The 22,590-nt window shown below is 43.5% G+C and overlaps 1 protein-coding gene across 1 annotated transcript; it reads right to left on the bottom strand.

The window, feature by feature from the left end:
• Window positions 1-2,031: 2,031 nt before the first annotated feature.
• On the bottom strand, window positions 2,032-20,719 carry nxph2a (neurexophilin 2a). Its single transcript, XM_062402403.1, has 3 exons — window positions 20,370-20,719; window positions 20,081-20,231; window positions 2,032-3,848 (listed from the first exon to the last, which is right to left on the bottom strand). Exons 2-3 carry the CDS (start codon window positions 20,123-20,125, stop codon window positions 3,102-3,104), a joined length of 792 nt encoding a protein of 263 aa, XP_062258387.1. The 5' UTR covers window positions 20,126-20,231; window positions 20,370-20,719; the 3' UTR covers window positions 2,032-3,101.
• Window positions 20,720-22,590: the final 1,871 nt, after the last annotated feature.

The following is a 22,590-nucleotide window of genomic DNA, read 5'->3' as shown; positions in this document are numbered from 1 at the left end:
CTTCATCAGAAGCTCGCTGATCCCCCGTCCGCCCCTCTCGGCACAGATCCTAGTGAAATACCTGATACCATCTCTGCTTCAGGACGCCTCTCCATCCTTCCTCAACCAAGTGTAGCACTTGAAAGCCGAGCCGCCCGCAGTGGCACCATCGCAAACTGCATTCGGATTTGTAGGAAGCAGGTTGCTGAGCTTAAGATAATGGGCTTGGTAGAAAGATATTTTGATTGTGTGTCTGATGTGTCTAAATAACAAAATGAAACTGCAGTGCCCATGTCTTTACTGAGCTTTATTCTATTAAGTAAATTACCTTTTATTTCCCATGATGCATTTGACATGAAGTGACATTTTATTTTGCTTTACTTTTCTCTTTCCAGTGATCTTCCCTTTTTATTGTTGCCTCTCAAACCAGTTTCCGCCGCCAAGCCTGTAACTGACCACTGGTGATAAACTGTAGCTCTGCATATGTAAATCACTGCTGTTAATTGTCGGATCAATTTGAGATGGGTAATTACCTCACGGATAGAAAGTCATTTATTATCTGATTGCCTAATAATCACTAATATCTCCACTGAAAAATCAGGGAAATTGAAATGTATGTGAATATTCCTCTTAGTTTTCTAAGGATTTAGATGCGGCGGCGGGAGAGCCTGGTGTGACTTGATGCCTTAAGGAGTGGGTGCCTCACCCTGATCAGATAAGAGTAATGGAAGGGAATGAAAAGACCCCTGTCCCTGATGGCTGCGGAAAAATGGATGTGCTCCCTGAGCTGTACCTCTGGTATCATCCACGCCTGTGGACATAGATTTATTGCCCATTAAAAAGCTACACTGAAATGTAGCCCTTAAAATGCCGTGTTTATCCTGTTGAGAAGTCCTTGTAGGAATGAAATGAGACAAGCGTGAGCGCCGACAGATTGCGGCTGACTCAGTGTGACAATACGCTGTGAGCCCAGTTCAAATAAGGTTTAATGCCATAAAAACCTGAATTGATCTTTACAATTTCCATTTTAACAAAAGTTAACCCCCTATGAAATCAAATATTCCAAAATGAACATTTGTACTTACACTATACACACAGCAGTGCTCATTTCTATTTTACAGGGGAACCGTTAAAACAAGATTAAGCAAGCAAGAAACCAAAATGGGACCAATTTGCAAGGATTACAAAAATGGAACTCAAAGCAATCTATGACTAGTAGCAATAAATATGATTATCTACATGATGCTGCTGAACAAACACCGAAAATAAGGAGCAGCATAGTCAATGATATATTTCTCTGGAAAAATATAAATAAGAACAAGTTGACATAATTTACTTTGAAGCCATAATTAAACACGTTTAGTTTTTAGGGTTACACGGTAATACACATCATTTTCACAAAGGAGTAGAACTAAAACATCAACATATATCAACTCGGGTTTAAATATTTCCTTATCCATACACCTCACCACATGTGTTGTGTGACAGGGTCATTTACAGCAGACGGGGGGGCATTAGGTACAGCGAATAAAGTAACTGAAGGAGATAATTGCCATGTGATTAGTCAAAGCCCTCGACTAATCTCTGGATGTGTGCAAACAACTTAGCTTTTAACGTGTTGATGTTTCTCCACAAAACCTTTTAAAAATGTTTTTTTTTAATTGCAAAGTCAAAGCACATTAAACTGTTTTACTACGAGACAGGGTGTTATCCACTTTTACACAGAAGTTGTTCAGTTTTAAGCCTGCTGTACATTTGGGAAATGTCTGACATTTTCAAATCGAGTAGTCCCACTTCTCATTAAAATTCCAGACGGATTTTGTACTTTTGTCTTTTTTTTTTCTTTTGCTATTGGTTTCTCCACTCTCTGTGTTAAGTAAATGAAATTTCCCAGGCTAATTAAAGCCTATTAAAGACAGGTAATGTCAGAGCTTGTGGCAGGACCATGACAAAGTGCTGATAATTGTCTGCCAGACTCACTAAATCCACCTGTCCTGCAATTATCCCCCTCAACCCCCCCACCCCCAAACCCTGCCACCCCCGCCTCTCCCAACATTAATCCACTGTGGCGCCCGCGCGGCAGGCTGATGCCTCAAAGTGCATCCTGCAAACACAGATGTTAGATTTCAGGCTAGTTTAGCGTACACATGCCTTATGACGATTGTAGCAGAAGGAAAAGCCCAGCACATTTCCCAAGAAGCAAACAAGGCAGCATACATGGGTACCTACATATGTCTGTGTGTTGATTGATGGACATGCTCTCAGGTTGCTTTTGGGTCAGATTTGTCGGGTCAATTTATTTTGTCTTTTGGCCTCACTTAGATTTGGTTCAGTGGATCAGTTCACTTGACCTCTGTCCCTAGAAGAGACAGATCGCAGGGATAAGAGACGGGTTGGAAGGCCGTATTAATTATTCAGAGCTACTTGAAAAAAATTCCCATTAATCAAACTAATCTGAAATTAAAGAGGCTGTCCTGCCTGGGCTGTGTTTCACAGGTACAATTGGAAGTGAGCTCCACTGTGAAGACAATGAAGAGATCATTTTGACCTATCAGTCGAAAGTAGCGATGCCTCAAATGGGTGATATCTCAACTTTATGCACAAATGAGTAACAATTCAATTGTCTAAGGATTGTAATTGTTAATATGAGTCTTGTAATATTTCACCCTGTAACTTACTGTTTAAATGAGGAGAGGGAATTTTTTGATAACGCTGGCATCAATGCTTCATTGGCAGAGATGCTCTTCCAGCTCAGAGGCTGCGTGCCTATGGTCGTGCCTTGAAGGAAACATCTGGACAACGTACTAATTATACCTGTGGTTTGTAGAGAACATGTGCTGTTGTGATAGTAAGGACTCACTCAGCGTCGGGAGCTAGCTCTGAATCCCAAGTCAACCCCTAACGCCCAGGTCCCTGGACACCTAACTATCTGAAGTGTTTACATGTGCAGTGTGTACAACAAGTTTTGTAGCAATGCGGCAAATCCATCCCCAGAAATCTAATCTGCACCTCCTCCAACTTATCTCAGGTTTTTAGGTATTTCGGGACGGGAAGCTTAGAGGTTGACATTTACATTGTTTGAAGATAAAACAGAAGGTTGAAGCACACTAACAACCGCTAGGTCATCCTGTGGAGGAGTAAGGCTGGTCGCTATGGTAGTTGTAGTCAGGGCATACCTTCTGCACCAGTTTATAGTCTACACTGTAAAAGGCTATATAGATGCATATGACTTTAAAGGGTTTCGAGCACAGCCAGGACACGTGGCTCTGCGTCTGCTCCTGGTAGCACACCTTGGCCGGTTCGAAGCTGCACATCGCAGTCTTCTTGTTGCGGTCCGTCTTCTCGTACTCGATGCGGCAGTTGAACGACTTGGTGTCTTTGGTCTCCAACGTGGACTGCTGGCCGATCTCGAACTCCACCACCTTGGAGGGCGGCACCAGGCTGACTGACACGTTGCCCAGGCCGGTGGAGTTGTGGCGGAAGTAAACGCTGAAAGTGCCGTTCCCGTGGTCCACGATCTTCCCCGTGATCAGCAGGTTGAGCTTGACGGTCTTGATGTTTGAGTGGAAGTCCCCCCACCCGAACATCTTTTTGAACTTGCCGGTCTTGACGATGGGCCTGCGTTTAGTTCTGGCCTGTGCACCCTGAGCATCTGTCTGGTTAGATAACCAGTCCCAAAAGTCCTCCATGTTCTGTAAATAGGTTATTTCCCTCATGGTACTCTTGAACCCGGGGGAGCCCTTGGCAAACAAGCGCAGGGGGTTGAGGATCCGTGGGCTGGCCCCCTCGGGAGAAATCTTCTGCTCATCATTACCGTCTCCCCACTCGATGAGCTCTGTGGCACCTCCATGCACCTTCCTGCATGTGACCTACAGAGAAAACAGAGCATATGAAAAACGTTAATTTCATCTTTTCAAGGAAGACAAATCCAGCAAAGCAGTTTCCGGTTTGTTTGTTTGTTCATAAAAAAAGACCATAAAGCTCAGTTTACACGGGCTGTTGTACATTTCATGGACAGTAAATCTAGCGCAAAAACACCATTAAATGCAACAAATCACAGAAGTGTTCACACTGACTGACAACCTGTCCTAGGTGACTGCACTGTAAAAAAAAAATACCACAGCATAGGATCAGCACAAGGGATAAAGAAGGATATCTCTCCAGCACTTAAGAGGAGAGAGGAAGAAAATAAATCCCCCATGAACATGGAACACCCACTTGTTAAACAACTTTAGAAGATTAAAGATTTACTGTGGGAAATACTTGAACACAGCAATGGTACCTCTGGGAAAATAAATCTTTGGTAACTAAAGCTTTACAAAAAAAAAACGTCTTCAAACAGATGCTGCATTTGAAACGAGTGCTGAAGGAAAACTCCGGCTTTGGAAATGTGACATTGAAAATACGAGTTCAGGACGGCCACTTGATTTCCTGGCACAATAAAATGAATGAATTTCCTTCTATTATCTCACACGTAAGTTCCCTCTGAAGTTCCTTCCTGTTTAAAAGGAGCTTTTTCCTCTGCGTTGTTGCCAAGTCTTTGTTCCTGGTGGGGACTGTTTGGTTCATCTCCATTATATTGTGAGGTCCTAACCTTCCTCTGTAAAATGCCGTGAGATAAGGTGTGTAAGGATCTGGTGCTCTATAAATACAACTGATCAGAATTCAAGCCAAGGAATCAAGTTGCCTTTCTGAACTTTCTGCACTTCAGAATAGTTGGTTTAAAAAATCCCTAGGATGAACTTACATTTTTTATGCAATGTCCACTATAGGTTCTAGATGCAGAGAGCGTTTTCTTCTCAGTGAAGTCAAAGTCATAGACTACACAACCTTAACAATTTTCCACTACAACCAATGAATCTGCTACAACACAGTCCAAACTTGGCTGGAGGAGATGAGGTTGGTCAAAGGAGTCTGAATTAAAACTGTGCATTCGTTAAAGTAATCTTGAATTCTTGGTCGGTTATCTACACCAAATGGCATCAAATCTAATTGCGTAACATGGCTTAATAACTGAGAATTTAACTTTCCACAAAACCAAAGTACTCAACACCAGTAGCTCCTCCGCACTGACAAACTCCATAAGAGCTCAAATTTGCATAAAGCTCCTGATATTTTAGGACGACTTGTCAGATTACATGACATTGAAAATCCCCCCGAGCTGAACGTGAGCCGGTCTCAGTCCACTAATGCTATTTTTAGATAGCACTGTGCGTATGAACTTTGGCTTATAATGGTTCCCAACAATGAAATCCGCTTCTACAGTGGTGCGGCTAAAGTATGTGATATAAGCGGTAATCCAGATGCAGCAATGAACTATGATCCCTGCTCTTACCGCAAAGCCTTTTCGGCTTCAGGAGCGATTCCTGGTCCACTTCAGATAAAGCTGTAATAATTCACGGCAATAAGCTTAGCTAGTTTTATTAGTAATTAGCAGTGGCGGCTTTCCCCGGGCCCGGCTGCAGGGATCACTGAGAGAAGCAGATGTTGAGAAGCACAGGGCAGCGGCTGTTTGAATTCTCACTGAGCTGCTGCGCACTACTTCCAAACTAATTATAATTTAGCTGTAAGCCTAACTGAGGCCCGTGTGTACAAAGCCAACAAACTAGGTCTGTCAGCCACTATTTGTTTTGTTTGCGCTCACATTTCTAATATAAATATTTTCTATTTGACATGTTTAAGTGCCACGTGCATTTGAAGCAGTGCAATGTCCTTTCCCTCACGGTCCTCACACCTAAGCAGAACGTAATGGCTATCTGGATTTGTAATGTGAAATCAATGAGTCTCCAACGGACGATGAGTCTGACCCATCCATCAGGCCTCACGACGCTTAATTAAGACAGCAGCTCCCTGTAAACATGGATGAATGAGGCAACTCCGTAATAATGTCCCCCTGCGTATAGCTCTTCCCATCCACAGTCATTTAATCAACCAGTTCCAGAGTCAGTATTCCCCGCTGATACCTCCACTTAGTAATACCTTGTCTGAGCTCGGCTGTTGATTTGATTAGACCATTACAGCGTCACAATAAGAGGCGACTGTGAATATAAAACTAGTGTAACTGCCGGCTCCCAACAGGAGAGGCTTCTTCACCGCTGTGAGCAAGGGAACGACGTGGCACTTGAGTTGTTCTCTCCGTTTCACACAGGGTGTCGTGCTGCTCGGCTCTTCAGAGGTTATAACCCCCTGAGTTTTGGCTTTTTTAGTGTAAATCTCAGGTGAGCTTTGTAAAGGGTGATTATTATGGAAATGAGAGAGGAGTTTAAGTCTGATGAGCAACTGGGGAAATTGCCGTGACGACAAGGGGATCAGCGGAGGGATATCTAATACTTAAAAGGCGCTGGGAACTTAAAAAGCCTGCACTGACACACAGGCTTTGGTTTCTCTCTCTCTCTCTCTCTCTCTCTCTCTCTCTCCCTGTCTCATGCAACACCCACACACACACACACACACACACACACACTTCCTCCATTTAGGCGGAAAGTGGTGTCTCTTGAAAACAGACGAAAGGAATCAGAGTTTTGTTTTTTTTAACTAGACGATTTTGAGGGGGAAAAAAAGGGAGGCAAGGTCTGATGAAGGAGAATCTACAAAAGCTTAATTAAGATTTCTTAATCGGTGCTGCTGTGCTACAGGCGTTTTGGGGCGACTTGAAGCAAGACATTATTATGATAATAACGGCAGACTTATGGAGCTGGAAACACCAGACCTCATTTCTGCAGCAAAAGGGGAAAGTGACTGAATCTTCCTTTTTTCCCCCTGTAAGTCCTGAACCAAACCACAGAGAGGTGCATGAACCCGGTTTTACAGCTGTATTCCCCAGCTACATGTGCCTAAGAAAAGTAATACAGCAGTAAGCATGAAGGTGGGTGAATTATAAATGTTGTCAGGACTTCTACAGTAAAAGAGAAAAAGTGACTCAGTTGTTTTTATAGTGTAGCTGCTTATGTTTCCAGTTAATATTCTCTGTCTATCGTTAAGACCAAACCCTGTGAACCCTCCTTCATTTTACAATATTGTGAGAAGGAACCTGAGATTTCTTACATTTAATCATCAATACCACTGTAACCATAAAATGTACCTCAGTAACCTCATCAGCAGAGGCTATTTATTACATTTTGAGACTTTCTGCTAAATCAATACTTGTGTCACAGACACTGCATTCATTTTTCATTCTACTTTCAGGGGCCAGTTAATAATGAAATACTTTCAGTTTTAGTTTGAATTCAAAATAAGAAGATTTGTCTGAAACTAAAACAAAGGACTATTGAGCTGATAAGAGATTTTGGAACCTAAATTATCATTGAAACAACTGTTTGAGGCAGGTTGACCCCCATCACATATAAAGTTTGAATATAAATTAGTTAGTAAGATACAAAACATGATTTATAATAAAAAATGTGCACAAAACATATAAAATAAAAATAGCCAATGTAAGCTGATCACTAATTATCTGCGTGAGTCGATATGTTGTCAAATCAGTGTGGAAATGCCAAAACTATGTTTTTACTTCTTAACAGTGTCAGCATCACATCACATTGTTTGTCCTCCACACAGAACAGGAGAGTTTATTTTTCTCCTTTAGAATAATAAACTAATCAAGTAATCTTGATTTAAAATCCTTAATATCCACATTTACAGACCTCTGACCCAAAATATATTTTTTTAAACAAAATACCTTGTTAAACTGAACTCAATATATACAAATATTTGTCTCAGCATCAGCAGCAAAACGTGTTTTCATTTGATATTATTCATTTTCCCAATTACTTTGTAGTAAATGCTGCCCCTTTAAAAAGACATTTAAAAAATAGCTTTCAAATGTTAATGCACAGCTACTTTTTATTCATTAAATAAAAATACTTAAAGTCCTTTTTGCATGTGCAAACATTTTGGATTTTCAGCTTGTTAAACACTGAGAGTTTCATCAACTTGTTCTGGTTTAATGGACTCATCAGGACTTGTAGATGAAGAAGGTCAAGAATCGCCATTAGAAATGTTCAGCTGATGTCAGTTCCAGAGTCGATAAATCCTCTAGGAAGCATCAGAGGCTATAAAACGGAATCACTGCACTTCCAACTTGAATTCTCGACCGTCTGCAATGTCATTAAGAATTGGCAGCAGAGGGGAACTGTGGAAATCAAGGCACTATCTGACAGACCAGGACATTTTTTAAGATAAAACTGCACATCTGCTGAGCAGGAAGCTAAAGCCAAACCTCCTTCTGACCGCAGAGTGTCACCTGACCTCTGACCTCATCACAAACCTCGACTTTCTGAAGACAAACAAACACCCAGATCAAACCAGAGCCGTTGTGGAAACAAGTGCTGTTGAGTGCTGTTGAGTTTCCTTAAATTAGAAACACGGAGGCACCGAGGAAAATACACGTAGTTGACATACGGAGACAGAATTTGGTAAATTACCTTTACATCTCCAGCCTTTGATTTCATTTCACCTGCAATTATTCCTCTTGATCTGAAGCAACATCTACATCTATGTGCCCTGTTGGTGAGATTAACTGCTAAAAAAAGTTCTGTCTTGTTTTTTTGTCAAGTGCCATGATGAAGAAAGCCTCTTAATGTTGCGTAAAATCTGATTCAAGGCTTTGAAGTGAGGGTTTCTACAGATATTAAGTAGAAGGTCTTAAATGTTTCTAATTTAAAATAGTCTTTACTTCACATCTCTACGTGTTCAAGCAAAACTGTATTTGCATCTCAATTTTTTTTTAATGTTTTACTGTCGTTTTGTGATTTTTCAAAGATCCTCCCGACAGAATGAAGGATTGATAAGACATGCTCAAACGTCCCTGCTGCAGAGGGATGAAGATCTGTTCAGGCTCCGTCCCCGCGGCACCGGTACTGTACGTTTGATTTAATGGCGTGTAAATCTATACTATCCTCAGGTATTAGTGGCATTTCAATACTGACAGCGGCCGGGGCCACACACACACACACACACACCGAGTCCGGATGAACCGGCCTCGACACTCGTCTGTAATGAGCATTATGGAGCCGGCCGTCTGCTTGTCCCGTGGGTAGACATATCTTTTAGAAGCCTGACATAAAGGTAATTGCCACGGTGACCAGAAGTAGCCTCTAGAAAGTTATTAAGAAGCCGGTGACATCTGGCTTCCGGATCATCCGAGGAGATGCCGTTAAAATGCATTTTGCGCCGAGCAGCCGGGCAACATTGCGCTCGGCTGTGATGGGTTCTGGGCCGCGGGCGAGGCTACAGTGGTGTTTTGATGGTCGACGCTGGAATCTGATTGGGAGTCTCTCTAAAGCTGGCATGGCTGACTTGTGTGCCCCCCCCCCCCCCCCCCCCCCCCCCCCACTGATCATCTGAGATATGCAATTCCGTTTCTTCTCGTCTTCTTCTCTGTGAACGTCTCCTGCATCGTCTTCATTATTCAGCTCCTTGTGCTAAAATAATCCGTTTTTGGAGCTTTCCATAGTTGATATTCTGTTTTCCTTCCCCCAGCACATAAGGTATAGGGGGATATGCGTCGGGGGGGAAATTGGTTTCAGGCATCTTTCTCACAATAAACAAAATGGGCAATTAACCTGCTCACCGGTGCAAGCAGAGCGGTTCCAACGATGCACTCCACCGTTCTTCATGGATTTATCTGTGCAAATTGACCTCACTTTGGTGGTGCAATTCATTTCTCTGCTAATTTTCTGTGTCTGAAGCTTCATTAACTTGATGCGCTTCCACGTAGTAAAAAATCTGGACGCCCAACGGAAATGACACCGGCTTCGCCACCCCCTCTCCTAATACTTCCACTGCTCTCTGCCATATTAGAGCAGCTCAGCCGCTCGCTGCAGCTTCAGCGTCAGACCCCGGATTGACTGCAGCTCCTTGCTTTTCGAGCACCTAACATGACAAGCTGCTCCGCTCGCATTAAAACACTTCTCTGCCTGCAATCCCCCCCGCCCCACATCCTTCCCCTGCCATCCACCTGATGTTACAAGGCATATCATTTGTAATGATTCACACCCAGAGCCGGCTCTGGGAAAGAAGGCCCCGGAGGCGCATAGGCCGCACGGAGCGAGAGTCTACACATTGCAGAAGAATAGATTGGTGCTCTGATCGCTGGAGCAGCTTCACGCTCCAGAGCCATCACTTTTAATCAGAGGCTGTCCAGGGAAACACATGGCAGGCGCTTCAGCTCTGTGGTGGATCGCAACGGCAAATCCACACCAGGGGCACCTTACCAATCACTGGATACGGTCAGGGTGTGTGGTGTGTGTGTGCGTGTGTGTGTGTGTGTGTGTGTGTGTGTGTGTGTGTGTGTGTGTGTTTGTGTGTGTGTGTGTGGTGTGTGAGCGTGTGTGTGCATATAGCATATCTACACCCCTCCAGTATAATCCTTTAGGCCATTATCACCTGACCTCTGAGAGAATGAGACAGACCGACTACAGCCTGTAATATCTTAACACTTGTGCTTAAGATCCAACATTGAAATTGTGGGTTAACTCATCATCGACATACTCGAGATTATGTCAGGTGAATGTCGAGAGCAGCAGGGATCTAATCATAAGCCTTATTGTGTTTATTTTCTAATTGTATGCTTTGATTCAGTATCATCATGTATGAATATATGAGATAATAACCTTCAGCGAGGATGTTGTTTTTTCACCATGTTGTTGGCTGGTTTGTGTATTTGTTTGTGTGTTTGGTGGCAAGATCACGAAAACACAACTAACCAGATTTCCATGAAACCTGGTGGAAGGTGTTTCAGGGAAGAATCATTCAACTTAATTACACGTCTGGATCACTGGGCGGATTCATTGATCTTAATTTTTAGAAAGCATATTTAGGGAACTGAACTCCATGTGGGTCTGAAATTTGCTGCAGCTTGATTGAATTAACGGTGACTGTTGGGCCATGGTCTGGTTTGTTTGTCAGCAGGATGAAGCGAAAAGCACAGAACAAATTTCCAATAAAAAGAGTGGAAGGATGGGATGTGACCCTAACCCCAAAAGAACCTCCTTCACTTTTGGCACAGATACGGAAGAGGATGCGGATACAGAAATACAATTTTCGCTTTGTTTAACATTGTGAGATATGGTACATTTTGAAATTTTCTAATTGTTTCAGGGGAATAATTCTTAGATCTTGATTAATAAAATCAGGCACATTCAGTGAAGGTTGAGGGTGTAACATTTGGTGGAGCTTGATTGAATCTAAGGGTGTGTGTGTGGGGGGGGTTGTCTTGGCTTCGGTACGCGCTCTACTGAGTGCCATCCTAGTTAATAAGTATGTGGTTGTACATCTGTCATCTCGATAACTTACAAAGCCTAAAACCTGTGTCATGACCTCCCTATATTTCTACCACATCAGCGTGTGACTGTCTAAGCACTTTCTGCAGGTGCTGGTGGTGACGGGGGGGGGGGGGGGGGGGGGGGGGGGGGACACACTCCACATCCACCCTGGTGTATGAGCACACACTGAATTATGATTTATCTTTCAAACTGTGGCCACAATGATTTAATGGCAGGGGAAACATTATATTGCATCAAGGTTTTAATGCATAACACACGCGAGGAGGACCCTATAAACGATTTGCTGCTGCACCTGATTAGTTCAGCTCCTGTTTTCAAGTTGCTCAGAGCTGAGAGCTCAATGTTCCTGCAGCCACTTAGGAAACAAACGCTCTCCCTCCACAAGGTGTGTCGTATACTTTTATTAGTCTAATTCCAGCCTGAAAATTAAACAGCCACCCGGAAATATATAGTGTAGATAAAAAACAGGTACAGCAATTTTTAGTGACACTTACTTCTAAGTTCCCCTATTACGTCTTCAAATAATAAATAAATGGTTTACTATGCAGCATAAGTATATAAGGTAATTTTATTTAATGTAAAAATATACTGTTTTCATTCAGGAATATTGGCTGTTGATGAGTTTTAAAGATTTGTCCTTGAGCAAGGCACTGTATGTCTGCCACTGTAACCAGGCTGTACACGACCTCTGACCTCTCTTATGGAGAAATATAAGGAGCAGCTTTGAGTCCTGCCCACTTCCCTCTTCACCAAATTGGGATTATGCAGATCAATTTGGACATATATGGTCATAGTGGGATCTAATAGTCAATTAGTCTATTATTTGAGGAGCTGTTTTTGCTATCGACTGGATATTAAGATGGACAACACTTCCTCCCACTATCCAGAAATGAAGCCAAATATCCTCGATACGAACGCTGCCATCTTGCACATTTGAGTCTTTGCAGTAGCCTTCAGGGGGTGTGGCTGAGGCACTGAGGTCCCGCTGATACATGGGCTTGACCAATCACCCGTCTCAGTCCCAGCTGTCAATCATGATGCTTCACCCAGTTTAAAAAGCCTCAAATAACTAATTAGAAACAAACTTAAAGGAAACAAAATAGCACAAACATAAGTGTGGTGAGAACTACCTGAAATGACAGAAACGCTCTTTCAGAGAGATTTATTTGATTTTTTTCCCATTCCCTTACGTGGAGGAGGCGGGCTTTAGGACCTATACAGCAGCCGGCCACCAATCGGGCGATCAAGACGATTTGGCGGAGCTGTCATGTCGTCCATCTTTGTAAACAATCAGTGGTTTAAGCAAGTGTTGTGGCAAAATATCATCTGACTGCTTATGTTCGTGGTCTGAGGTTGCTCGCCTTCTATTATTAGCATAAATCACGCCGCGAGTCATTAGCCACGTTTCTGGCGTTCAGGTTCTTCCTCTGACTGACGATGAGGCCTCGCGACTCCTCGCTGCCCTTTAACAGACTTTCACTTGGTAGCCGGTTCGTACGGACCTTCACACTGAAACACTTGGTGTCATTAGAGAGTGTTACCCTACAGGAAGCGCGCCACTCAATTGTGCAAATCACACACAATTACCTCGTCTGCGGTGTGGAAGCTGCCAAAGCAGAAACGTGCTTCAGTGTTTCCTTATAATATTATATCATTAAACTGTAGTTAGCTCCAACCTCGCTGACTGTTTTATTTGAATTCTAATGAGTGTCAGTCTCCTGTTTCCTAACAAGAGCTCTCAAATGATCAAGTGTACTCCGTGGCCTGCCCTTTAAAAGCTCGTAACATAGCAACTAGTCTCAAGTCACCTTTAAGTTTACATGTAACCTATATCAGCTTTCTCTCTAACGGGGAAAAACATAAATGTCAGTGATTTTGCCAAACATATTAAGAAAAGAAAAGTCTGAAATGTAATTTAAACCAGGTACAGTTCAACAGGGACCTCTGTTGGATGTAGATCTCCGGCCTGATGCAGCAAACCAGTGTCATCATCACACAACACCACACTGCTGTTGTGTTATTGTTGCTGTATTAAAGCCAGGAGTGAACAGTGATTGTAGAGTTTCATTATATTGTCTTTTTCTCTATGCTCTTGACTGTGTATTATCATATTTGTCTGTAAATAATAACCTAAAACAGCAGCATTGTTTATCTTGGTTTAGGTGAGGGGTTTTAGGGCTACTGCTAAAAAGCTCAGAGCTGCACTGCTGAGCTGCAGCATCTTTTTTAAATAAATTCTAAATGGGACCAATCATGTTCTCCCAGGGTGTTTCCTCCAAACTACATATTACCAGGAGAGACCGAGCCTCCTCAACAGCAGGGAATAATGGTTCAATCTACCAGAATGAAGTTCCAAAAACATATTACAATTCTTTACTTAAGCCAAAGTAGAATACCACACATTAAAACACTATTATACGTTTATGCAGCAGAAATGTCCCAATTTTATGATAATTATTATCGGATTATTATTACACATCATTAAGAGAGAGCTAATCAGCTATCTATAACTATAGGTCTCTCTCTCTTCCTACGTATGTGTCTGTGGACATACATCTGTGTGTATATACATTCGCACATATTTGTATAAAATGTGTGTACATATGACTACATGTATATAAACAAGCGAATGTGTAATGCGAATATGTGTGGGCGTGTGTGTGTTAACTGTTGCCAAGCATTATATTTATACATGCATAGATAATGATAATCATAATTAATAATTATATATTTTTAAATACTCAAAATCTGAAGTAGGTAACCAGTGTATGTAGCTTTCAATTAAAAGACTGTAGTTAAACTACTTCTACAATATTAGCAGTGCTAACGTCACATATAAGTACTGAAAAATGCAAATACTGAACAATGGCAACAATTTAATTCTAAAATTAAATATACCTGTAAATTACTAATTTACTTACACAACTCCAAATCTGACAAAATAAGAATTTAAATAAAATTGAAGGTAAAGTAATAATGTTTGTGAATAATAACAGTTGATCCAAATCCACTGAAAGAAAATAAAAGTAAAAATCTAAATTGTACCTCTGCCTTAACTCAGTCACAGATAATGTGGCACCAGAGAATTTGTGAATTACCTGCTGGAGATCACAGACATTAAATCTTTCACATACGCTGATGGCAAAGCCTCGGAGGTGAAGGTGGGATGCAAGTGAACGCGGCTCGATGTGGCAAATTTAAATGCAGCGATGATGTCAGGTGTTTTCCGAGAGTGTGAACCACCCCATCGCGCCAGGCAACAAGATGGAGAGCGAGCGGAGGCAGTGGGACGAGAGCCACGCGGTAATCTGGATACTTGTGTTATCTTACCACCTGCCACATGTGACAGCAGCAGAGCCCCGAACACTTCACTTTGAGACAGGCGTTACCTTTCAACACATCATCACTTTCACAATCCCATTACATGGTCAAAGCACCATCTCCTGCGCCGGCTCCTGACACCTGCAGCACACCTCAATACGTGTGATAGCAGGGATTTAGGAGGATAATTCCACCGATCGCGTTGGACTCGGTGTAATTATCATTGGCTTGACCAGACCACCTTGTACTTTGGTATTCATGCTCATAAAACTCCTCTGCGTGTGGTGTGTTATTCTCAAATCAATAATGCTTTTCTTATTATATCTCAGGAAGGCATAATATGAATGTTTTCCCCTCGCTGTGTTTTTATTGACATTTTCCCTGTTTTTCAGATCCTGCAAATGGTGCGAGTGTTTGATTCAGCATTTTTTTTTTTCTTTTCTTGATTTGCTCAAACAGTAAATTTGACAGAGAAAACATTTTTCCGCACTCGCAGCCGACTGCGCCGCGGCTGATTTCACAGAAGCAGCTCCCTTTGAAGAGGAAACACGAGTTGGAAAGACGTTGCCTCATTTTCCTCTGAGTGGCTCTGAAGACAGTTAACTTCACAGAGAAATATACAAAGACAGAGGGGGAGCTGACAGTGCTTTGTTAGGGCTGAAAACGACAAGCTGAAGAAAAAGAGAGAGGGGCCTCAAAGCCCAGAGGCAGAGGAGAGAAAACGCAAAACTGAGAATAATCAGCGTGGAGATTTACTGTACGTATTCTAAAGCTGTCACACGTTTCCTTTTTACAGGAGAGCAACGCAGCTCTGATTAAAGAGGTCAATCATTTCCTGCCCTCTGACGCAGAGTGGGTTTTTCCTTTTCCAAAAAGCAACCAGGTGGTCATTAAGAAGTTTATGTGTCAGAGTGTTTGGCAAAAAATAAAAGGGCTCGGCTTGCAGGAACTATTGGGTGGTGGCTCTGTGCGATTAACACAGCTTATTCCTGAGTTGGCAGTTCAAACGCAAATGGGGAGTTCTCGGCTGCATGCGACAGAAACGCGACAACTCTTTGCAATATTTGACAGAATGAAAGAAAACGTGATACCAGGATTTTCCTCAGGCCGCATGCGAAGAGACAAAGTACCTGTTGTAGAGGAGCTGCTCTCCACGTTCTGCTTTGTTGCAGCACAGCAGTAAAGAGCAGTACAGGGAGTTAAAAGAGCTGCTAAACATCGAGGTTGTGCATCAGAGGCTGCTGGATGTCTCTGACCCTGCAGAGCGGTAATGACAACGCTGTAAGGAAGCAGATCCTCCAGATCTAACGCCGCCTCGGGGCTGCGGATAGCTCCATAAAAATTCATAGCTGTGGACCAAGATCAGGAAGACTCCACATCGTATTAAACATAATGTTTCCAGCGCCGGAGCCACCGGAGTGGGGGTGTGACTTCATGCGAGAGAGCCGCTCGGCACCTCACTCCGTCCCGATGAGCTCACATCACAAGAGATGCTCGGGGAAGTAATCATAAGTGTTTTGACTCTAATCTTTAATGGTCCACTCAGCAGCCAGATTAGGGTTATTGTCAGTGCAAAGGGCGATTGTGTCACAACGATCAATCACCAGGAGCTTCTTTTCTCTTCATTCCAAGACCTTTATCATGGATTTATTGTCAGCACGCACGCAATTATGACTGATGATTGGGAAAAAAGGGGAGGACAGGCTCCCGGGGCTCAATACAGGCAACACGAGCTGGAGTGGCCGCGAGCTACATTGAGGGATTTAACCTGCGGAAACAACAACCTTTTCCTAAAGAGGTCTGAGACAACACGCAGGCGGAGGACGGCAAATGCCACGGACAGTATTGTTTGTGAGGGATTATCTAGTCGGGCCCTGTGGTGAGAGAGATTGTGACCCCAATATGAGAACAGATACACATCAGCACCGTGTAAGCTCCGAAATGATTCCTGGGAGGGCAGCCCGTGCATACAAGGCCCCTCCGCTCCGTCAATCCATGTTTAATCACTTCCACGAAAAAGAAAAAGAAAAATGTCTTCTGGTCCGCCTGACATTTCCTCTCATTTCTCTCTCTCCACCCAATTTCTCTGGTGGGTTTTTGAAGACTTAAGTTCCACTCTTTTTCTCTCTCTCCCTCTCTCTCTCCCTCTCTCCCCCTCTCTCTCTCTCCCTCTCTCTCTCCCTCTCCCGCTTTCTTACAAGGCAAATCCTGAGAGAGGTTGAGATGCGAGGACCGGGCAGAGCAGGGGAATATAAAGAATATAAACACACATTTCTTTTTTTTTTTTTTTTATTGTCCAGAGGGTAAGGAGGGATGGGCGGTGGGGTGGGGGGGGGGGGGGGGGGGGGTAAGGGGTGCAGGGGCTGGGCGTCGGGGTCTGTAAAAGAGACGAGGGACCTTATCACAGCCCAGCAGCTCTGTAATTCGCTGCCCTGATAAGTGGCAGCGCGGAAAACCTTACAAGGCTGGCACAATCCAAAGACGGATTAGGTTTTTCTGACATAAGCTTCCTGAAAAACTAATCAATCAGCCCATGCGGCATTATCAGAAGCGTGAGATTAAAGCGCCGCTCCTAATCCCCCCCCCGACTGTACATTTTATTACACTTTCCCAGTGTTACTCGCCTTTAAATATACAATAAATAAATAATAATCAAACAAGAAAACCCAGACCTAATTGAGCGTGGGGAAGAGGGAGAGGGGGTTAAAGAGCCCTTGGAGAGGGAATTTATGTAGAAAGTGTGTTTTGTTATGAAGACGGGGATAAAAGTGTTGTCCTTGCCCGAGCGCCCAAACCCCCCCCCCCCCCCCCTTGACTCTGCATGGAGCCTCACTGTCTCACTCCAACACTGCAGAGAAACACAAAGTGAGGGAGACGGAAAAATACAAATCCTTTGCCAGAATTGTTACGACAGTGTGGCAGCTCAAACAAATTTGCCATTCAAATTGTCTCTAGTGCCGTTGACGGATGAACAGAGATAAATCATGACGTGGCTGTGTATGCTGCAAAATAAATAAACTGTTGAAATTAATGCTAAATCCTCTGGGAAATGACTTGTAATCCCTTAAATCAGCGCACTTCAAAGTTACAGGGATGAACTCGGGGCGTGCGGCGGATCCAGAGGACAAGGCACGTACAGCTTTACCAGTAACCAGCCAAGCTTTGTCTCTTTAATGCATCACGCCCTTCTATCAAGACCCTTCGCTTGCTTCCCCTGCTCGTGTCGGACCCTGGGCGGCGTTTACAGCTCAGAGAAGGTAGCTACTTCCAACGCTCTTGGCATGGGGCCACATTTCCACAGAGCTCTCACCCCCTGGCAACAAGATACAGTGGTGCAATGGAGTTTCTCAGCGTCTTCTCACTCCTAATCCCAACAAACAAACAAAAAGAGCCCTTTTCCCTGCATGCAATCTGTGGAGGGGAGCGTACAGAGGCAGGGAGGAGATGGCAGAGAGTGCGGCTCTCAAAGCCATCCACATTGTTCTGCTGCCATTGCGCAGAGGATAACGGCAGCAGATGTCACGAGGAAGAATGGATTCTCCCAGGATGGCTGTGACCCTCTTATTTGTCCTGGGGCCCGGCACAGATGCCGGGAGCCGGGGATGGAGCCGGGGATGCATTTTCACCAATCTGATTCATGTCATGAGCGTTTGCGTGCATGTGCTAAGAAGCAAAGAGGGAGAAAAGCGTTTTGGTTTTCTCGTTGTTGGACGATTTGGCCTTTTGCTCCAGAACCCGAAATCCCTGATTAAAAAACAAGGGACGTAAACCCGTCCTCTTTACAGGTCCGTCCTGATGGTTCTGGTTGTCTGGGGTTCATCCTGGATCGAAACCTTGCAGTGTCTTCAAAACTTTCATATTAAGCAGACATACTAAGAAAAGAAAAAGTTCTGTGCACATATTTCACGCTCTCTGCGCGCGCCAGTCTGGAATTCAAGCATTCTTTAAACTACGGAAGGTGGGGGAATACTGATAAGGGCCAATATGTCCCCCATTCACACGGGGTGAGTCTGCCGGGAGGGGAGCCACCGAGGCCAATGAAAAGAGCCTCTCCGGGGACGCAGCCCGTCTCCCTCTCCTCCCTCTCCTCCCTCCCTCTCTGGAGTCGGTCGCTCCCAATGGGCACAGGGCTGATTACAGCAGCAGCCGGGGCCGACAGCACTTTGCCGCTCCATCTGCACAGTTGAAGGCTATCTTTAAAGAAGCCCTCTTCAACGGCAGCACAGATGTGAGGGAACTTTCTTCAATCGCGTGGCATTTTCTGCTCAGGTGTGATCACGGGCAAAAGAGCCTGTTAAAGCAAAGGATGATCGCGATAAAAAGAAAAACACATATTCAACCTTTAGATTTCCCCATACAGAGCTTGTGTTCTTTCTTGGAGAGCTTATCCCTGCAATAAAAACAGAATTAGACTGCGGGAAAAGATTAGGTCCAGAAGCTTATGAGACAATCAGGATCTGGTGAATACTAACAGTTTCTCTCTAAGGGACACGGTTTCATCACATTTGTAGTTACAGGTTATTACAGAGGAAGCGAAGAGGTCACGGAAACCTGTGAGTGCTGCAATTTGCACGTATTGTTCTCGGTTTTCACTTCATTCATTTATTTATTAACATTGGTTTCCCCTCTCTACACTTAGATGTAGATTTAAAATGACACTTTACGGGTGTCGAGGTGTTTTTCGACACGTGATTAAACCTTGTTCTTGCCTGATGGAAGGAAAGTAAATGAAAATGATCGTTAACCACAAACAAGCACGAGATGCAGTTGAAGAAATGAGGAGCTCCATTGTTTTGTTGAGCAATGGATGACAAACGCAGGACACCCAGACCATAATGTATGAAATTTAAAAAAAAAAACACTCACACAATGGAAATTAACCATAAACTTTGCAAGCTTGCACATCCGTTTCTAGTTTATATCCAGTGACTATTAATTTTATTGATTTTTAACCACATAAACTCAACCTCTTAAATAATAAGTGCTGCAGAATTGTTAATTATAAACTATGATAATGCTCATTCAGTAGGAAGGTGATGAAAATGTTTTTTAAATTGCGGCTATATGTAAATTATTTTCTGTACCTGAGGAGGTTGAATGTCCTGAGGAAAAGTCAAAGTGTAATAAGTCTTAGTCAGTTCTTTTTTATCAAATAAATAAGTGCATGTTGTTTTGTAAATATATTGTTGATATTGCACCAAATGAAATGCAGTCAGATAATTGGAATGTTCTTTTTAAAATCAAATATTTCAGGTAAGAAAACACATCATTAGTGAAGCTGTTAAGGTCCATGAAGATACTTGTTTTAATGAACAGCTTACTCCTTAATTTCTGATTAAAATGCTGATGCATCACCTGAAATTTCAAGGCAATCCTTTTAGTTCTTTATCATTTGGCACATGTGTGGTTATTGATAGATCTTGCATTGCGTAAAAAGTCTGAAAAAAACCTTCAGATCTGTCATGTGTTTAGTCCGCAGGGACTCGAACCCTCACCTGGTGCAGGAGAGCCAGAAGCAGGAGCGTTTGCAGGGCACTCATCTTCAAGGACTTCTCGACTTTATTCAAGACGAGCGGCGCTTAAATCCTCTCTGGAAGCTTTGGAGAGGGACAGACGCACATGCCGCTGGAGCATCGCAGTGATCACCTGCGAGAAACATTCACCACGTTAAATCGCTGTCAACACCCCCCCCCCCCCCCCCCCCCCCCCCGTGGTTCTCCATTTGGGAGAAGCCTCCCCCGGGACATTTAGAAAAAAACAAACAACTATGAACTTTTTTCTTACCGTTTTCCAAAGGCAATACCTCGCTTAGTTGGAGGAGGCGGCTGGAATCCTCCCGGTTCAATCCACTTTGGGGCAAAGGGTCCTAAAATCCTCTCAGCGCGTCCCCGTCTTCCTCGGACTCTTGGGTCTCTCTGCAGACTCGGTCTACATTCAGGTCTTGGGCGTCAAACCCAAAACCTAAATGAACTCTGCTCAGTCCGGAGCCGTGTGGCAGAGGCGGAGACGTCGACGCACCGCGGTGAAGTGGAGCCGGTGTCAGGGCTGCAGTCAGTCAGACGGCCGTGCGCGCTCTGTGCGCTCCCCTCAGCGAAAGTACTTCAGTGCGCAAAATCCTTCGCCGCGCGTCTCCAAGGTCGGCGCGCATCCATGCAAAGAGTCAGAGCCAAAGATTTCACTGGTGAAGTCTCACTGTCTCCATCTTGGAGACAATATGCGCCTTGATGTGCGTGTTATCTGGTTTTTGTTCAGCAGCACGTCCACGTTTTTCTTTTTTTTCTTTAACCCTGTGAGGGACCAAACCTGAGATCTCACTTTTTCACCGTGTTGGGTGATATGGCACGTTGACCTCCAACGTTACACTCACATGTGGCCGTGGCTGCTGCACCTTACCAGATGGTGTTGGAGGTCTGCAGCATTACACAGAACTTTGACACAACTCTTTTTAAATTATGGTTTCCAGTTTGGAAAAACAGATTTCCAGTTTGGAAACAATGATATCCAGTTTGGAAACACAGTCACATTAGTGTTGGAGTGCTGCAAGTGAAAAACACCCCAGTGAGTGAGATGCATTCATTTGAGAAGCAGCTGACGCAGCAGCCTCGACCACAAAGTACAGAGAAGCAGAAAAGGTCAAACGTTGACTGAGGCTGAACAAAGGCAACATGACTTTCTACTGTGGACACGAGGCCATCTTTGAGACTCTGACGCCACCATGTGGTCACAGGCATAGGTGCCACTTCACAGAGAAAGACAAGGGAGTTGCAGGTGTTTCATATACGGTGGAAATTAAGTGGCTAATTTGTTTATACCCAAACATTTTCCTGTTTAAAGTCTGATTGTTTGCAGGACTAACCAGCAGGGGGCGAAACATCTCCACATTTGAAAGAAGTCAATGATGCAGTTCAGTATCAACAGGGAAACACTAGAACAGCAGCTCAGGACACACGTTTCAGATTAAACTGCTGAGCTGGAATCAGTTCAGAGAGCCCGGATCTCCATTGACCTTTTACTCTCAATCCCCGTGTTTAACATCAAACAGCAGCAGAATATAAATGTGTATTGAACTGGTTTCTAACACAGAAACTTAGGTGTCAGAGTTAATATATTTATTAACAACCGGATTCCATTTTGTAAAATGATAACTAATATCAATACAGTTAAACATATTTGTAATGATATTTACAACATAAATATAATTTACTTAATGTACATAAATAAGCGGTATATAAATAGTTGTGTGAAATGACACATTTTCTACATTAACACTTAAAACATCAGATTTTTACATTGTATAGCGTTACTCTCTGTTTATGGAAGCTAAATAGAAGGACTTATAGTGAAGAGTTATTTTAAGATAACCAACATATCTCAAACCATGAACAGGTATATGAAGAAGCCAAATGAGCCAATGAATGAGCACTAAAAGTTCAGATTCATATCCAATACATCATATTTTAAATATTTGAGATCAGCTCTCTTATCCGGGTTTTAAGATCATCTTGTTGAAGTCCCCCCCTCCCCGATGCCCTTCTGTTCATCTTAAGAGGAGCAGCATCACTGACATGGATCTTATCTATTAAGTCCAGGGAATGGATGAAACTTTGCCACACTAAATAAAAAGAACGGCTCTCGGGCACGACTCGGTTCCCTTCGTTCACACCAGAGCCGTTAAAGAGAGTTGGATCGTTCGCGAGTGACACAACACTACCTGACTTCACATGGGTCAAACAGTTTATCTGCAAGGCACGGCCCATTAGCTGCAAACAGCCAGGACGTGTATGACCGGCTCCACATGGAGTGACAGCCACTGATGTGAACTCCAACCACTGATATCAGATCACAAATAAACTTTCAGTAAGCAGGACTCAAACACTTTCTTAAAGTTTGACACCTTGAAATGTGAAGTCCGGCTGTAAGCTCGTGTAAAACCAAACCACCCCAGCCTGTTCACCCAGCTGGTAACATAGAGCCTGTGACAGATGCTTTATTTTCCTTTGAGAGC

The sequence above is a fragment of the Platichthys flesus genome, chromosome 13, assembly GCF_949316205.1.
Source record: "Platichthys flesus chromosome 13, fPlaFle2.1, whole genome shotgun sequence".
Taxonomy (NCBI): Eukaryota; Metazoa; Chordata; class Actinopteri; order Pleuronectiformes; family Pleuronectidae; genus Platichthys; species Platichthys flesus.
The sequence above is the reverse complement of the archived record's forward strand: the minus strand, read 5'-3'. Positions and strand labels throughout refer to the sequence as shown.

What these genes read in the sequence shown, in the direction of transcription:
- nxph2a (XM_062402403.1), bottom strand. Translation starts at nt 20,125, where the DNA reads ATGAGTGCCCTGCAAACGCTCCTGCTTCTGGCTCTCCTGCACCAG. An exon ending in TTCTGGCTCTCCTGCACCAG is followed by an intron (nt 3,849 to 20,080) that starts GTGAGGGTTCGA and finishes TTTTCTCTGTAG; the next exon opens with GTCACATGCAGGAAGGTGCA.